The sequence below is a fragment of the Rhinolophus sinicus genome, chromosome X (assembly GCF_036562045.2).
Source record: "Rhinolophus sinicus isolate RSC01 chromosome X, ASM3656204v1, whole genome shotgun sequence".
NCBI classification, from domain to species: domain Eukaryota; kingdom Metazoa; phylum Chordata; class Mammalia; order Chiroptera; family Rhinolophidae; genus Rhinolophus; species Rhinolophus sinicus.
Window position 1 is genome coordinate 103,185,323 of NC_133768.1, and position 19,364 is coordinate 103,204,686.

Below are 19,364 nucleotides of genomic sequence, written 5' to 3' on the forward strand. Positions count from 1 at the left end.
GACTAATTCAATGTTTTCACATCCTCATCCACATTTGATATTGTCATTATTTTCATGTTAGCCATTCTGATAGGTGTATAGTAATATCCCATTGTGGTTTTAATTCGCATGTTCATGATGACAAATTATGTTGAAAGCCTTTTCACGTGTTTATTTGCCAGCTGAATATTTTCTCATTGGAGTTTTTTTTTTTAGTGTTGAGTTTATTATTCTTAATTGTGGTAAGACTTGAATTTTGAGAGTTCCTTATATATTGTTTTTTCAGCATCTTAAAAGGGTCATACACAGCAAAATTTTTAAATTTAAATTTAAGTTTCGATAAAGTCCAATTTACCAATTTTTTCTTTTAACGATAGTGCTTTTACTTTCTAGTCTATTAACTCTGCCTATATTTGCAAAAACTTTCTCCCATGTTTCTTCTACATGTTTTATTGTCTTACATTCTAACTTTAAATCTATCATCCATTTTGAGTTACATTTTGTATGAATTGTGAAGTTTCCAAGTCGAGGTTCATGTTTTAATTTGCATGTTCATGATGCCAATGGATATCCAATGATTCTAGTGCCATTTGTTGCAAAGACTCTTCTTCCTCCATTGAATTGCTTTTACATCTTTGCATAATCTGTTAAGAATACCAGTATGGGTCTATTTCTGGGTTTTTTATTCTGTTCCATTGATCTATGCAATGATCCCTCTGTCAGTACTACATTGTCTTGATTGCTGTAGCTATATAATAGGTCTTAATAACACAGAGTGATTGCACCAACTTTACTCTCCTTTTCCAAGATTTTAGCTATTTTAGAAACTGTATGTTTTCACATAAATTATAGAATAAGCTGTCTATGCCTATGAAAAAAACATGCCTGGATGGTGACAGGAATTGTATTAAACCTGTAGGTAAATTTGTGGAGAAGTGACATCTTTACTATATTGAGATTTCCGATTCATAAACATGGCATGTCTTTCCATTTTTAAGGTCTTCTTTGATTTCTTTCATGAGCATTTTGTAAATTTCAGAATACAAATGTACGTTTTATTAAGTTTATATGTAAATATGTCTTTATATTAATTTCCAATTTGTGCACTTTATTTCCTTTTCTTGATTCTCTGGTAAGAATCTTCAGTACAATGTTGAATAAAACATTGTGAGAGTAGACATTGATGCTTTATTCCTGATCTTAGAGGGAAAACATCAGTCTTTCACTGTTAATTATAATGTATGCTGTAAAGGTCTATCTATGGCTCTTACCAACAATGTCATGTACCCACCATTACAATACCGCACAGAATAGTTTCACCATCCCAGTAAATGCCCTTTACTTAACCTACTCAATCTCCCTCCCCAATCCTCTAGCAATCATTCATTATTTTACTGTTGTTATAGTTTTGTCTTTTCAAAAATATTATACAAATGGAATCATACCATATTTAACCTTTCCAGACCGGCTTCTTTACTTCGTAATAGGCATTTAAGATGCTTGTATGTCTTTGTCTGAATTGATGTTTCATTCCTTTTTATTGATGAATACTATTCCATTGCATTAATGTACAACAGTTTGTTTAACTATTCACCTATTGAAGGACATCTTGGTTGCATCCAATTTTTGGTGACTATGAATTGAACTGCTATACATATTCATGTGAATGTTTTTTTTGTTGACACATATTTTCAACTCAGATAAATACTTAGGAACATGAAGGCACATGATTATGTTGTAAGACTATGTTCATCTAAACCTATGTACTTGACTAACCATTGTCACCCCCATGAACTTTAATTTAAAACTAAAAGACTGTGTTCATCTTTCTAAGAAACAAGTATCTTACCAAGTGGCTGTGCTATTTTGCATTTCCACAAGCAATGAATGAGTGTTGTAGTTACTCTGAATATTTGCAAGCAATTGGTTTTGTTAGTGTTTTGAACTTTAGCCATTCTAATAGGTGTGTAGTGGTATCATTGTTATTTTAATTTGAAATTCCCTAATGATAACGATGGTCAGCGATCTTTTCATGTGCTTATTTGTTATCTGTTTATATTCTTGGTTGTGGTGTCAGTTCAGATCTTTTACCCATTTTTAATTAGGTTGTTTGCTATCTTTGTGTTGACTTTAAGAGTTCTGTGTAAATTTTAGATAAACATAATTGATCAGCTGTTTTTTTATTTTCTCCCAGTTAGTAGCTTGTCTTCTCCTTTTCTTAACATTATCTTTCACAGAGAAGTAGTTTGTATGTTTAATAAAGTCCAACTTATCAAGATTTCTTTCATGGCTCGTGCTTCTCATGTTGTATCTAAATATTCAATACCAAACACAAAGTAATGTAGATTTTCTCTTATTTTTTCATCCAGAAATTTTTTAGTCTTGTATTTCAAATTAGGTTCTATGATTTATTTTGAGTTAATTTTTATGAATGGTGTAAAGTTTTATTCCTAGGTTCATCTTTTTGCATACAGATGCCTAATTTCTCAGTTACTATTTGTTGAAAAGACTCCATTGCAACTTTATTGAAAATCAGTTGATTATATTTTTGTGGTCTATTTCTGGGCTCTATTTTGTTTTGTAGATCTATGTGTCTTTTCTTTTATCAATACCAAGGTATCTTTATTATGACAGCTTTATAGTAGGTCTTAAAATTAGGTAATGTGATCTTCCAGCTTTGTTCTTTTTCTTCACCATTGTGGTGACAATTCTAATTGTTTGCCTTTCCTTGTAAACTCAAAAATCAGTTTGTCAATATTTGGATAATAGCTTGCTGGGATTATGATTGAAATTGTGTTGAGTCTATAGATACATTTGTAAGAAATGACATATTAACAATATTGAGTCTTCCAGTCAATGAACATGGAGTACCTCTCCATTGATTTATTTAGATCTCTTATTTCTTTCATCTCTGTTATAGTTTCCTGCATACTGATCCTGTGGATTTCTTTCATTTTTTTAACTTTTGGTGCTGTTTCAAAGGTTTTTCTCTTGCTTCCATAGTAACTGACAGGAAGATCGCTGTAAATTTTTATCCCTGTTTCTTTATAGGTACACTTTTTTTCTTCAGGCTTCTTCAAGGTTTTTCACTTTGTCTTTTTTCTCTACTCTTTGAATGTTATATGTATAGAGGTGTGCGTGTGTGTGCACGTATATGTGTATGTCTGTAACATAAATATATACACAGACACATATGTTAAGATGAGTGACTGTAGGGAGCCATGGTTACAGATAACCCTGAGCCTTATAGAATGGCTCGGTTTATGCTTAACCTGTTTCTGCCCCTAAGGCATTGTCTCTGCCTACACCTGGAGGGTGCTTACAAGCTGCTGAGGTATGTGGTGGGAGCGGCCAGTTCCCGGACACAGAGGATTGATGGCTATCGGGATAATTGGTAGACTCTGTTATGGGATAAATACTTTTGGGAGTTTCGGTGATTTTGTAGTATCTATGTAAAAGTTAAAGATTTACTTTCGCTGAGGTAATGCATATTTTCATTGTTAAACTGCACGTACTCAAACGGTATATATTGGTGATGGGAAATAAACTCGGGGCTTCAGGATCACTGAAGACCGGCCGCATCAGCATTTGTGCGAGTGTCTTTTTATCCATTCCCACTCCCCCATTTAGGTACTGATCGACTTGTGGCGGCTGGTCCGTCACACTTGGCGCCCGAACAGGGACCTGAATACGGGGGTAACAGTGAGGAACACCGCGTGGCAAGGGCCCGGCTCGAAGAGGAGCTTATTTCAGTGGATGCGCGGTGAGTGAGACACATCAGGAAAAATGGGTCACGCAAGCAGCAAGGACCTGTATGTCAGAGGACTTAAGAAATTGCTTGCCGCCCGTGGCAGTCGGGTGAGCAGAGAACAGCTAGACAAGTTTTTAGAATTTGTAAAAGAAGTCTGTCCATGGTTTCCAGAAGAAGGCACTGTCAGTCTGGAAACTTGGGAGAAAGTGGGAGAACGGTTACAAGATTATTATGCTGCCCACGGACCTCAGCAGGTCCCTGTAGAAACATTCGGGTTATGGACTTTGATTAAGGATTGCTTAGATCTTAAGCGGGAGGGCTGCAAGTTAGAGAAAGTGAAACAAGCTGGAAATGAGGAAATTCTTCCATCTGCCGCTTCTCCGGCCGAGAGAGAGGAGGAGGAGGGAGCCAAACACACAGAAGGATTTTCTAAGGTTAACAAAGAGCCTGTTTATCCGAAACCTCCGGTCGAGCACTGGGAAGATTTAGACCCTCAGGATCAGGAAGAATTAGAGGATGAGGCAGTCAAATATGATAGAGACAAATACCCTCCATTGGTGGCTATGGCTCAAGAAGGCGGGCAACCTGCAGACACTACACTTTCTTTTGCAGATCAGCTAAAAAAGATTCAGGGACAGTTGATTGAACTTAAAGTTGCTGTGGATGGAGGAAATTGTCTTCGGAGTCCCCTGATTCCTTTTAGAGATCAATGGAATCCTCGGGGTAAAGATCCCCCCATAGTTAATCCCTCTGCACCACCTCCTGAGAAGCCCTGTATGTGGGGTCCTCCGCTGCAGCCTCCGGTTTGGGACATGCCTACTAAGCCTCCGCCAGGTTGTGTTAAGCCAGGGTCGGACTCTGTTGTGCGCTCCCCTCTTCAAATGGCTTGTGAAGAAGCTCACAAGCAGGGGGAATCCACAGATCAATTTGGGATATATCCTATCTTTGAAAGGCTTGACCAGGCAGGGAATAGGTTTAGAGAATGGAGGCCATTTCAATGGAAACAATTGAAGGAATTAAAGGAGGCTTGCGCACAATACGGTCCTATCGCCCCTTTCACCATGGCAATTTTGGATGCCTTGTCTAGTGAAGCTACCCCTGCAGAGGATTGGAAGCATATTGCTCATGCTTGCCTTTCTGGGGGCGACTATCTCTTATGGAAATCAGAGTTTTATGAAAATTGCAAAAAGAAGGCTAATCAAAATGCCCTAAGGCAAATTCCTATTACTTTTGACATGCTGGCAGGAGAAGGCATATATGCTGAATTAAAAAACCAGATGGGCTTTGCGGCGGGAGTTTACGCTCAAACCACTGCAGCAGCAAAAGACGCTTGGCGAATGTTGCCTGATACTTCCCGCAAGGAGGAACATGTTTCTCAGGTAAGGCAGGGAGCAGATGAGCCTTTTCAGGAATTTGTGTCTTGCCTCAACACAGCCGCAGGGCGGATTTTTGGACCATCGGCTGCCACTCAGTCTTTTATAACGCAGCTTGCTTATCAAAATGCTAATTCTGCCTGTCAAGCGGTCATTAGGCCATTTAGAAAGAAAGGGACATTATCTGACTATATTCGCTTGTGTGCTGATGTGGGATCATCCTTTACCCAAGGCATAGCCATAGCAGCAGCTATACAAGGGAAGCCTATGAAAGAAATAATGTATCAACAGGCAAGATTCAATGCAGGGAGTCGCTCTGGGGCTTGTTTTACTTGTGGAAAATTGGGACATCGAGCTGCCCAGTGCCCTCGTAAAGGGGAGTCTGAGTACTCGACCGCTCCTGCAAAAAAGCCTTCAGATATATGTCCTAAATGTAGGAGAGGAAAACATTGGGCCAATGAATGCAAATCCAAGACAGATAAAGATGGGAGACCCATCCAGGGAAACTGGGTGAGGGGCCAGCCCCTGGCCCCGAGTCAGCAATGTTATGGGGCACTGCAGATCCCAGCGCAGATGCAGGGACAGAAAGGAAACAAGCCTCTGAGAGGAAATACATCACGGATTTATTCCGGGCCACCTCAGGCAGCGGAGGATTGGACCTGTGTTCCACCACCGACATCGTACTAACTCCCGAGATGGGAATGCAAGCATTGCCCACAGGGATCTGTGGGCCACTACCACCAGAAACTGTAGGTTTGTTGGTAGGAAGAAGTAGTACCACTATGAAGGGGATTCAGGTTTCCCCGGGAGTTATTGATGAGGACTTTACTGGAGAAATTAAAATTATGACTCATTCACCTTTAAACATCTCAGTTATACCTGCTGGGACTCGCATAGCTCAGCTAATTATTTTGCCTCGTGTGAAAATAGGGAAAAATAGACAAAATCAAAAACGTGGAGACCAAGGATTCGGTTCCTCTGATGCTTATTGGGTTCAGGAAATAAAAAGAGATCGACCTGTTTTACAGCTTAAAATTAATGGGAAGAGTTTTCAAGGGATTTTGGATACTGGAGCTGATGTATCCTGTATAGCTGTTGAGCATTGGCCTTCCAGTTGGCCTACGCGATGCACTAATACAGACTTACAGGGCATAGGTCAGTCTCATTCCCCTAAGCAAAGCAGTAATTTATTGTCATGGCAAGATGAGGAAGGACATCAGGGGACTTTTCAGCTGTACATTGTCCCCGGTCTGCCCGTTAACCTATGGGGACGGGACATTATGAGCAATATGGGAGTTTATCTTTTTAGCCCAAGCACTCAAGTAACTCAGCAGATGTTTGATAAAGGGCTCCTCCCAGGACAAGGCTTAGGCACTGTGGGACAAGGTCGTCAGGAACCTGTTTTGCCTACCCCTAATTTACAAAGAGCAGGTCTAGGATACTTTCCCCAGGGGTCATAGATCTACCTGTACTCCACCAAAAAACTGCAGAAACAATAACTTGGAAATCTGATATGCCTGTGTGGATAGATCAATGGCCCCTTACACAAGAAAAAATATTAGCCGCTCAAGCGCTAGTACAGGAGCAGCTTGATAAAGGCCATGTAATTGAATCTACTTCGCCCTGGAATTCACCCATTTTTGTAATTAAGAAAAAATCGGGGAAATGGAGATTGTTGCAGGATTTGAGAAAAGTAAATGAAACTATGGAAATTATGGGTGCTCTCCAGCCAGGGTTACCTCATCCTTCTGCTATTCCAAAGGATACATATAAAATAGTGCTAGATCTGAAAGACTGCTTTTATACTATACCACTCCATCCCCAAGATTGTAAGAGATTTGCTTTTAGTATTCCTAGCCCGAACTTCCAGGAGCCTATGAAAAGATATCAATGGCGAGTCCTTCCCCAAGGTATGGCTAATAGCCTACCTTGTGTCAGAAGTTTGTTAGTGAAGCAATTGATAACACCAGAAAACAGTTTCCTTCTGTGTATATCATTCATTATATGGATGACATCTTATTGGCTTGTAAGAAAGAGGGAATGTTGTTAGCTTGCTTTGTAGATATGAAAAAGAATCTTCTGGCCTCGGGTCTTATTATTGCACCTGAGAAAGTACAGAAAAGTGAGCCTTATTCTTACTTGGGATTTCAGTTGTTTGCTCAGTATTTCGCCCCACAAAAAAATAGAGCTTAGAAAAGATCATCTTAAATCTCTTAATGATTTTCAGAAGCTGTTGGGGGATATTAATTGGCTGCGTCCTTCTTTGGGACTAACTACTGGAGATCTTAAACCACTGTTTGAAATATTAAAAGGAGATTCTGATCCGACCTCCCCCAGGTCTCTTACTGAGCCTGCACGGAAGGCTCTTTCTAAGGTTGAGGAAGCCATTCAGCAACAGCATGTTTTCTTTTTAGATTATTCTAAACCTCTATATGTGTATGTTTTGGACACCAAACATACACCCACAGCGGTGTTATGGCAAGAAGGGCCACTTAGATGGATACACCTCCATGTGGCTGCTCAAAAGAATCTTACTCCTTATTATGAATTTGTGGCCAGTTTAATTCAGGAGAGCCACTTGGAAGCTCGAAAATATTATGGAAAGGAGCCAGATTCTATTGTTATCCCTTTTACAAAAACACAGATTCAAGGCCTGATGCAGTTTACAAACAGTTTTCCTGTCGCATTGGCTCATTTTGTGGGAACTTTGGATAATCATTATCCCAAGCATAAATTGCTTCAATTTTTTCAACATCATGATCCAATTTTCCCTTCAATAGTGTCACATGCTCCTCTTCCTGCTGTACCTAATGTTTTTACTGATGGATCCAACAATGGTGTAGCTGTCTATGCGCTCAATAAAAAGGTCACCAAAAGAGTGCAGACACCTCCAGCCTCAGGTCAGATAGTTGAGCTTCGAGCAGTTCATATGGTATTGCTTGACTTTGCTTCCCAGTCTTTTAATTTATTCTCTGACAGCCATTATGTGGTTCGTGCCATCAAAAATTTAGAAATGGTACCTTTTATTAGCACCAGTAATCCTGTTATTCAGGACCTGTTTCTTCAGATACAGCAGGCCATTCAGCTGCGCTGTAAAAAATTTTACATTGGCCATATCAGAGCTCACTCTAATCTTCCAGGCCCTTTAGCCTCAGGAAATCAAATTGCAGACTCTGCCACTCAGCTCATTGCCTTGACTCAAATAGAAAAGGCACAAAAGGCCCACAGCCTCCACCATCAGAACAGCCAGAGCCTGAGACTGCAGTATAATATAACCAGAGAAGCAGCACGTCAGATAGTAAAACAGTGTCCGGACTGTTCACATCTCCAGCCTGTGCCTCATTATGGAGTCAACCCTCGAGGCCTACGTCCTAACGACTTATGGCAAATGGATGTGACTCATATACCTGAATTTGGAAAGTTAAAATATGTTCATGTCTCCATTGATACCTTTTCAGGATTTGTTGTGGCCACAGCTCAGACTGGTGAAGCTACATCCCATGTTATTAGGCATTGTCTTGCTGCATTCGCCATGATTGGAACTCCAAAAAAACTTAAAACAGATAATGGCTCAGGTTATACCAGCAAAAAATTTTCTCTATTTTGCCAGCAATTTTCGATCAATCATGTTACTGGCATTCCTTACAATCCCCAAGGACAAGGGATTGTTGAGCGCACTCATGGCACTTTAAAAGTCAATTTGCATAAAATAAAAAAGGGGGAGTTATATCCCCTGACGCCTCATAATTATCTGTCTCATTCTCTCTTTATTCAAAATTTTTTGACCTTGGATGCCCATGGTAAGAGTGCTGTGGAGCGCTTTTAGCATCCTTCTACTGCCCCTCAGGCTTTGGTCAAATGGAGAGATCCACTTACGGTCTCTTGGCAAGGCCCAGATCCAGTCCTCATGTGGGGACGAGGACATGTATGTATTTTTCCACAGGATGCAGAAGGCCCACGGTGGCTGCCAGAACGATTGGTGCGACATGTGGACCCTCTACCTACTGATGAGGCTGATAGCCCTCAGCAATGCAGGAGACGACCAGACGTATTGGGCCTATGTACCTGATCCACCAATCCTCCACCCCGCTGTGTGGGACGGTCCTGAGGTTCCAGTCTATGTTAATGATACCCATGCCTTAGGACTGCCCTCTGATGGGCACATGAAACAGCATCTGGAAAAGAATTTCACTTATAATGGTATAGGAATAGGTTTGCCTATTTGTATTGCAAAAAATATGTCAACATCTGGGTGCTTGCGTGGTTCTCCTGTCACTATGCACATTAATGACTCTTTAGTTGGATGGACTGTTCGTCTTAACATGCTAGGCGATTGGTCCGGAGGACGCAAGATAAATCTGCCTGTCCCTCCATCGCGTCCATCTTGCAAAAAAGGGTTAAAATTGGACACTGAGACTGTTCCATGGAGAGACTGTCCTGGCAATGATCCTGTTCATTATGACATCCCTGGAACAGGCAGATACATCATTGACTGGTCGAGAAGTAACCGGTCAGGATGGGCCCGAGAACTGACTTCTGGACTTTGGACTTCTGACACACAATATCAGCAAAATTCATTATGGAGACTTATGGGAGTAATGGGTGAAGTTGTTCAAATGGTTGAGTTCTGTAAATCAGGCACTCCCTGCAGTCATGTGAGTGTCTTGAAAGATGGGACTAGAGATTGGACTACTGTTGCTAAGACTGTTAATGTATCTGCTTGTGTTCCTTCCCCTTATGCACTCTTGATTGGAAATATTAATGTGCATTTTATAGAAAATCAATTTAATGTATCCTGTAGTAATTGTTCTTTAGCAAATTGTATTTCTTGGGTACCATTGGGAACTCATGTTATGATACTTAAGCAACCATCTTTTGTTATGCTTCCTGTTAATATTTCTGGGCCTTGGTATGCTGAAAGAAGTTTGCAGATCTTCAAAGAAATTGAGTATGCTTTGAGTAGACCAAAACGGTCTATTGGACTTCTACTTGCAGGAATTATGGCTTTGGTTACTATAATTGCAACTGCTGCTACAGCAGCTGTGGCTCTTTCTCAGACTATTCAAAATGCTCATTATGTTAATACTCTTTCAAAAAATGTTACTTTGGCTTTAGGGACCCAAGAAGCTATTGATGAGAAATTAGAGCAAAAAGTGAATGCCCTTTATGATACAGTTCAGTATATGGGAAATGTGATTCAGGGTATGAAAGTTAAATCTCATTTAGAATGTCATTCAGAATATCATTGGATATGTGTTACTTCTAAAAAATATAATAATAGTCAATATGATTGGAATCGGGTTCGTTTACATCTTCAAGGAATTTGGCATGATGCTAACCTATCTTTAGACATGCTTCGGCTTCATGATGAAATCCAAAATATGAGAGAAGCTGAACCCTTGAAATTTGATGCAGCTCAGGCTGCTTCTGAGTTCGTTGATGTTCTTAGGAGTGTTTTGCCCTCTATGCCTTATATTACCCATTCTGTTATGATATTCCTTGCATTGGGCATCTGTGTCTGTCTGGTTCTGTGCCTACTCCCCATCCTCATTAGATGTTTCATCAGCAGGATGTTAGACTTACGAGCTGACATCCATCAGCTTGAGCTTAAGGCGAAGCCTTAAGCCTCTCACCCCTGTGCATTAAGAGGGACGGGTTAGTCAACAACGGGTAAATGCTTGGGAGCCGCTTCAACACCTAAGACAGGCCTTGTATGATGAAATATGAGTACCAAAGACGGGTAAGTTGAGGCAGGCGTCCTGGGATGCCTAAGTCAGGCACCGTCACCTCACCATCCTGGCCGGATGGATTTTGTTCCTATAAAATAAAAAAGGGGGAGATGTAGGGAGCCATGGTTACAGATAACCCTGAGCCTTATAGAATGGCTCGGTTTATGCTTAACCTGTTTCTGCCCCTAAGGCATTGTCTCTGCCTACACCTGGAGGGTGCTTACAAGCTGCTGAGGTATGTGGTGGGAGCGGCCAGTTCCCGGACACAGAGGATTGATGGCTATCGGGATAATTGGTAGATTCTGTTATGGGATAAATACTTTTGGGAGTTTCGGTGATTTTGTAGTATCTATGTAAAAGTTCAGGATTTACTTACGCTGAGGTAATGCATATTTTCATTGTTAAACTGCACGCACTCAAACTGTATATATTGGTGATGGGAAATAAACTCGGGGCTTCAGGATCACTGAAGACCGGCCGCATCAGCATTTGTGTGAGTGTCTTTTTATCCATTCCCACTCCCCCATTTAGGTACTGATCGACTTGTGGCGGCTGGTCCGTCACAAGTGACAAGGCAGGAACTGTTTGTATGGGGTGAAAAAGAAACCAAACAATATAAAGAAGAAGAAAATGATTGTGCACAGTACATGTGAGGATGATGTTAGATAATGCATTTGTGTAAAATTATATATGTAAATACATTTAAAAAATGAATTTATGAGAAAGAAAATATTAAATGAACTGTTTGCAAGAAATAAGGTTTTAGAGATTGTTGGTTATATGTGAAGGCTATCTACATAAGACATTTCCCTCATTTCAATCAGAAGTAAAACAAAATGATCTTTCCTGTGACCTTTAATCATAATCTTGTGTGGATTTGTACAAATAATTGATCTCTGGAATTACATAAATTAATCTTTTTCAGCTTAAGACAAACTTGAGCTTTCCATTGCTTAAGAAACATCAAATAATTCATCTGAGTTTTAAATATGAATTTTTTAATCTTACAGAAAAAAAGCTTCATACATTTTGATATTTTCTGGTAATAATGGACTTCAATGCCATTGTTCCTTTTTCTCTATAAAGTAATGTTACCAGGAAATATCTAGGCTAGCCTATAAACTTCCCTGAAAGAGCTTAAATATTTGAATTGATGAAGTTAACTGTCACTCAAAATAGATAATTAATAATCTCACTATAATTAGTTCTTCTAAACTATTAATAATACTGCTCCCCTTACAGTAGTCACTAAGTATATAACCATTAATTAACCATTCATTTTTATTTTTTTTTTAAAGATATAGATACTGAAAATCTGCTGTGCCAGATTCTGTTCTAGGTGCTTAGGACTCAAAAGTGAAATCCCCCAATTCTTTTGGACTATATGTCATAACGGAGAGTGACACAATTAACACATGAGCCAGATAATTTCAGACAGTTTCTATGTATTGAGAAGAAAACCCAGGAAAGTAAAATGACTGTGATAGAGTGAGGGTGGGGCCTGTTTCCTGTAGGGTGACATTGAGCACAGACTTGAACGAAGGGGAGGAAGAGCTCCCTCAAGTGTGGGGTAAGAGCATTTCAGGTGGAGAGAAGAGCAAGGATAAAAGCCCTAAGTCAGGAACAAGCTTGACATGTTCAAGGAGCTGCAAAATGTCTTGTAAGCAGTGAGCAATCAGGAGGGAGTGGGAGGAGGGATTCAGAAGGTAAGCACAAGCCAGAACATGTAGAGATTTGTAAGACATGGAAGGAGTTTCTATTAAATTCCAGCTGTGATAGGAAGCCACCAGAGGCCCTTGAAAGGGGAAATGAGCTTTATGTTATAAAATGATAATTGCATTACAAAGGTGGGATTTAGAATTCTATTTTGAATTCCACATTTGGGCTTTCCTTTAAATCTTACATCACATTCACAATAATATTTCTAATAGAATAAAATATTCATACCTTCAGGATGAAATTCTTTAAAAAAAAGAAAAGAAAAATGTGGTTAAGGCTACTGAAGAGTCCCAGGCAAGCAGAAGATGGGTAAGGGCTTTGTTTGAAAAGTACCTGCTGGGTTGGAATACTTTCTTCCTGACTCTGTTTTGAGTGGGCAGCCTCCTCCTTAATTCCCTGGGCTTGGAAATTTTTCATGGTTCTTTGTCTTGAGTAAAGTTTCACTTCCCAATTTGTGGGCTGGAAATTTTTTCCTGGCTATTGTTAGACCTCACGCTTCCCTCTGTTTGATCCTGCTACTTCCACAAGAAGTTCTCAGAACCCCTTTCTTGAACCGCTGCTGTCCATACAAAGTTATATACAAACTGCCTACCTCCTGATTGGCATGATTTTACTAAGGATAATATGGAACTTCAGTGGCCTCTGGGAAATTTAAGATCTCCCCAATCTAGTTCCCCTAAAATCTCTGCCTTCCCAATCACCTCTGCTCTTCTTTCCTACTTTTACAACCTTCAATTAAAAATATCAAAGACAAATGTTAGAATGGAAATTCTAAAATGTTAGAATGGAAAGCTGTGTGGTCTTTGTGTCTGTTCATATAATTATGTGTGTTTATATATGTATTGTCAATGTAAGAAACATCCAAAGCTGTTGAGAATTTTCATAAGAGTTTATTTGAGCCAAACCAATGACATATGCCAAGGAACTAGATCTCAAATACTCTGGAGAAGAACAGTTTTGCAGTTTCTTTTATGCATTTGAAATTAAGGAAAATTACATGAAGGCAGGAGAAAGCAAGGTGGGATTGGATTACAGCCATACTTAACAAGATTATGTGATCTCTTGGGGGTTAATACCCCCTTCCACAGGTATTACTTCTGGTATTTCAAAGGTGTGTTAACCTAGATACTTAAGAACAATGGACAGGACTGGTTTAAAACCTTTCACTAAAGAATTTATAGGGCTGGGGGGGGACTACCCACCATGACCTGCCCAGTTAGGAAGTTATGACCAGATCTCCCTGTGAGGTTACTTTCCATAAAACTCTTTTTTCCCATCTACACTATGTTATGACTTTGATATTTTATTACTTATGCGCCATATTAAATAATTTATAAAATCCCTTAAAAGAGTTCTACTCAAATTGGTTTAGAGACAAATGAGCACTTATATAAATTAAATATTTTAAAAATTTCCAGAAATATAGAAACTGACCTGAATGCTTTTTCAAGTTCACATCACTTGGGTAAATCTTTGGCACTTAAGACTGGTTTAATACTGTTGGATTAATTTTGAAAAGCTACGTCTTATGAGTTATCATCATCAGTATAATATGAGCATACATCTTTATTCTACTTAAACTTACTAACCAAATGACTTACTGGTTGTTTAAGATTATGAAATTGTAAGTTCAACCTAAGGAAAAAAAATGTACATGCAAAGATGCTGTAAAAATGAATTGCTTGGTACCTATTACTTCATGTATATCAAGGGGAGTTATAAAACAAACAAACAAAAAAACTCATGTATTTAACCTTTTTTAGGTTTTTTTACTTTTGTGATGCTTGCCTAACATGCATTTAGTGTAATAGTCAACAGGGAAATACCTTGAGATGATGTCTAGTCTTGTTTGGTGTTATAGCATGTCTACCTGAAAATAGTTCCCAAAATCTTTTTGGTAACTTGAAACCTGAGAGTTATGCTAAGTCAAGTAACAGATATTCATTAAATATTTTTATTGTTTCTAAGTAAAATAATCTACTGAAACGGTAACTACTCATCACGATTTTAAGTTTACATACTTTTTGCATCCTATTTTTAAAGGGTATAGAGACGCTATATTTGGGTCTACTAACAAATGTATTTTTTTTTGTTTGTTTGAGAATTGAGAATGTGTACTATGAGGAAAAATATACCTATGAAAATTCTGAGATACTATATTCAGAAAATTTGTGAGTCTGCTCTTAACCCCTGATGTTTCCTCTTAGTAATTGTCCATCCACTGACATGCCCTTTCGAAACCTTGCTCCTTGGCTATAATTCCCACTTTCTTTGTTGTATTTGGAGTTGAGGCCAATCTCTCCTTCTTACTGAAAAACCCCATTGGGTAGTCCCTACACCTATTGTGGTAGTCCTGAATAAAATATACCTCACTGTTTTAAAATGTGTCATGAATATATTTTTCTTTAATAATATGCAGTTTCAATTCCCACTCCAGAGTCTCTCTGCTCTTGTGAGTTTCCTTTCTAGGAAGGTTTACATCATTGGAAAATATAAAATTTCAACTCATGGATTTTTAGGCAGAGCTAACAATTGTAGTCAGAAAATTCAACCAGAAATAAAAATAAATGTAAAATATGAGGTCTGACAATTAAATTCACGAACTCATCCTAGAAAAAGTGCTACATACCTCATTGCTGAATAGCAATACAGTCACCTTCGGAGTACTCCCCTTGGGAAGCTATGCACTGACACCAGTGCCTAGTCCACCCTTCAAAGCAATTTTGGAACTCTTTTTCTGGAATGGTCATCAGAGCTGTCATCGTATTACCCTTGATGTCCTGAATGTCATCAAAATGTCTTCCTTTCAATATTTTCTTTATCTTTGGGTAAAGAAAGACGTCATTGGGGGTCAGATCAGGTGAGGAGGGAGGGTGTCCCAATACAGTTATTTGTTTACTGGCTAAAAACTCCCTCACAGACAGTGCCGTGTGAGCTGGTGCATTGTCATGATGCAAGAGCCGTGAATTGTTGGCAAAAAGTTCAGGTTGTCTAACTTTTTCACGCAGCCTTTTTAGCACTTCCAAAGAGTAAACTTGGTTAACTGTTTGTCCATTTGGTGCAAATTCATAATGAATAATCCCCCTGATATCAAAAAAGGTTAGCAACATCATTGCAACAAGTTCTCGAACTTAATATGTCTCTCTTAGAGCCTGTATAAAAAGAAAAGCAGCAAAAACAAAACTTATGAAATGGATAGATAGTAAGACAGAGGAGGAAAGAAGGAAAAAGGGGTATAAGTTTTGGACAAAGAAAACAGGAAGATACAGCTTAGCAGTGTTTGAAGCCTTAGCTCTTACAGATCTTGTGTGTTATCCTCTCTATCACTGTTCTTTGAAATGGTAATTAGCAGATTAACCACCTTTCACAGCTCTTTAAGGACTTTTTCTCCTTAATTTGAAGGTCTTTGTTCTGTAAGATCTAAGACTAAGCCCATGACAGACTCAAAATATTTTTACTTCCTTCTCTTGTTTTGGGGATACTTTGTTTATATAAGGGCAGATGTGATCTTAGAGTTTGAATTAGTTGTAGTTACTTCCTCTGGGAAACTCTCCTAATCTCCCAAGATCACTCACTTTCAAGTCTCCAACCCATATTTGCATTATAGCTGGTTATAATAATGCTATGTACCTCTTACTGAGACCAGAGGCCAAAAGAGTCCGAGTCTGCAGCTCATGCTGCCTGGGCCACTCAGTGGGGCATAGAATAAGCATTTATTATCAGAGCACCGGTGGTCTGAGAAGGCAGCAGGTAAACAGCTCCAAAAACTGCCTTAACATTCTCAGACCGGGGTATTTAAGGGAAAATCTGGGCCTTTCTCTAAAGGCTACATGAGGGTTCCGGGGGTCTGCATGGAGCCTTCCTTCTGGCATCGTGGCTCTCCGGTGACATCACCAACTCAGGGACAATGATGGGAGTAGCCTGGAAAGAAGGCTAGACCTTAGAGATGGTGATCAAGGGTATTAAACATAAGTTTCAGGGTAATTTTCTAAAACAGAATGGGTGGGGTAGGGGACATTCTGAGCTCAAGCTGCAGGGGGATGATCGATTGTTAAGCTATGGGTCAAGGAAAGGTGAGGTCTGGATGTTACAAGGGGTCCCAACCATGCCCTGCTTCATTACTACCATTTAAAAATTATCAGTTTACTTTTCAGTGTCTCCTACTACATCGTAAAATTCTCTTGGGCTGTGGTTGTATTTGGTCATTTGTCTCGCATACGGTATGAACTCAGCAAATGATTGTTGAATTCCTTCTTCATTGATTGGCCAACTTAAGTAATGGATTTATGAAAGATGTTACCGTGCTAAAGGTCCCGCTGCTCACCCCACAAAAGCCCAAATTCCAGAAGCGTGGTTGGTGGAAAGAAAAGCAGGCTCATTTAAAATGCTGGCATTCCCTGTCCAAAGGCCACCCCCTCCCCGATTCTAGCATGGCCAAAAGGCTTTATAGGCACGAAAGGAGAGGCAGAACAAAGGAAAAAGGGGAAGTTGGTCAGGCAATTAACGGAACAAGGCTGGTTTGTTTCAGGGATAGAAGTGGATCTTATACAGATATAGAAACTTCTTTCAAGTCATTGAACCAGGTATGCATATGCTCCGAAGTAAACAGAATCACAGAAACTGGCCTGCACAATAAATACCAGGGGTGCCGAAAAAATGTATACAAGTGGACACATTGGTCAATGTTGCTCAAGCAGTTTCAAATTAGAAACGTCTGATTACAGGCACGCTGTAATTAGAAGTGTCTGGATGCTGATGGCAACCACTTTGAACATCTCTTGTAATTGCAGAAGTCACACGTGACTTGTATTCATCTTTTGTTATTGGTATACATTATTACAATTTTAATAGTTTTTTTACTTTCTTAAAATGTGTGTACATTTTTTTTGGCACCCTCTGTATATAGGAAACAGAATCAGAATCATTAAGGTTTGGCGGAGCAAAGAAAGCAAAGAAATAAGCTTTCAAAATATCCCAAACTAAACTATACTGTTAAATCGAATTACACTAGAGGTTTAAATCCCAAAATAGAAGATTTAGGGTCACTGCTACAATATCACTATAGCTTTTGCTAACTATTGACAAAATATGCTTTATTAGGCTCGTAGAAAGGAAAGTCAATTAAAAAATATATATCTGATTGGAAATTCCTGTTCTTGCTGTTATTTAAAAATTACAAAACTCAAATGTTGAAATTTTATGCAAGCAATGGAAATATATAAAGCACCTAGAAAAAACCATAATTGATAGTCTAATTTGAAAGAAAACTAACCTAGTTTTTATGTTGATGAAATGAGAGAGCGTTCCAAATTTAGAGGGAATGGAAATGGAAGGAGAATTAAAGTAGATATAACCTCTATACTTTAATTTTAATAGTTATTGAATTATTCGTCATCTTAAATTTGTCTATATCTTTCAAAATCTCTTTATTAGCATTTAGATCATACGTGTGTTAAAATTAGTGAAAACTTTAATGGTTTACCTATTGACGAAGTGTCTTAAAAATCTGGGAACGATGATAAATAGGAGGTAATATTAAGGCATTCTGAGTACAGGAAAAATGTCTCCATTTCTCTAAGCTGTGTTACACTGAACGATGTGCAGTTTTAAAACATCTCACCTATTACTCTTAATTCATTCCAAAACTTTAAATGGGAATTTCTGACTAAAAAAATAGAGGAAAAGCTAGTCTTATTTTATTTTTTATTTTTCTTGAGAAATTCCCCCTTAAGCCCAGCTTTATTATATCGCTTGTGTGGATTCATAGTCCATATGGCTCTGGAAATTATGTCTCTCTTGAAATTTATATGAAAACTTTTACATTCTAAGAAATTGGTTGGGAAAGGGGAAATAAAGAATAAATGTGGATGCTGACTGACAGAATGAGTGTTATAAAATGCATTTGCCAAATTGAAATGATATGAATTTAACAAAGCTAATAATTACTACTAAGATCCAAGCTACTTGTAGTATGTATGTACCCATCAGTACACACTTTTGTAGACATATGTGGGGTGATGGAGCAGGGCCACTTAGCTTGGCATGAATGGGAGCAGAAACAAATAAATTTAGGGTCCCTTCAAATCATCGAATTCTATTTATTGTTTGAAAGTTCAAATTTTATCATTAGTAACAAATAGTATCAGTTTTCTCTGAAGTGATAAGCTTATTTTTCTCAGTTTCAAAAAAAAATGTCTGAATGACAATAGTTTGTCACCCATTTGTCAAGTAAAAACAGTGTTTCATACAAAAATGCAGATAGTAGTGGAAGTGGCAGAGTATAGTGCATGTCAGGGTAAAAGTGTAGGGCACAATGTGTGGTCCAGACAAGAGTACAGCATCCCCACAGGGACAGAGAAAAATATTTATGAAAGACAGGGCATTGCACTTGGGGTCAGGCAGCATGTCCACCATAGCATTTTTTTTTTTTAAAGTTAATTTACCTATTTTTATTTATTTATTTTTTAAATAAATTTTGTTGGGGAATATTGGGGAACAGTGTGTTTCTCCAGGGCCCATCAGCTCCAAGTCATTGTCCTTCAATCTAGTTGTGGAGGGCACAACTCAGCTCCAAGTCCAGTTGCTGTTTTCAATCTTTAGTTGCAGGGGGTGCAGCCCACCTTCCCATGAGGGAATTGAACCAGTGAACTTGTTGAGAATTCACGTTCTAACCAACTGAGCCATCCCACCGCCCCACCATAGCATTTTATGACTTGGTCTAGCAAGGTCCATCGGCCCCAGGTACTCTTCTACAGTAACAAATTTCTTTGTCTTTAGAATCATTTTTCTAACAAGTTGATGTCTGTCATTGAC

General features: G+C 38.8%; 1 protein-coding gene across 1 annotated transcript in view; it reads left to right on the forward strand.

The window, feature by feature from the left end:
• LOC141569587 (endogenous retrovirus group K member 7 Gag polyprotein-like) overlaps positions 1 to 5,617 on the forward strand; it is a 134,134-nt gene extending 128,517 nt beyond the window's left edge. Inside the window, exons 3-4 of the mRNA XM_074323324.1 lie at positions 3,610 to 5,473; positions 5,541 to 5,617. Coding sequence (XP_074179425.1) covers positions 3,766 to 5,473; positions 5,541 to 5,617 — 1,785 coding nt within the window. The 5' untranslated portion in view covers positions 3,610 to 3,765. The remainder of the gene's footprint in view (positions 1 to 3,609; positions 5,474 to 5,540) is intronic.
• The last annotated feature ends 13,747 nt before the right edge of the window (positions 5,618 to 19,364 follow it).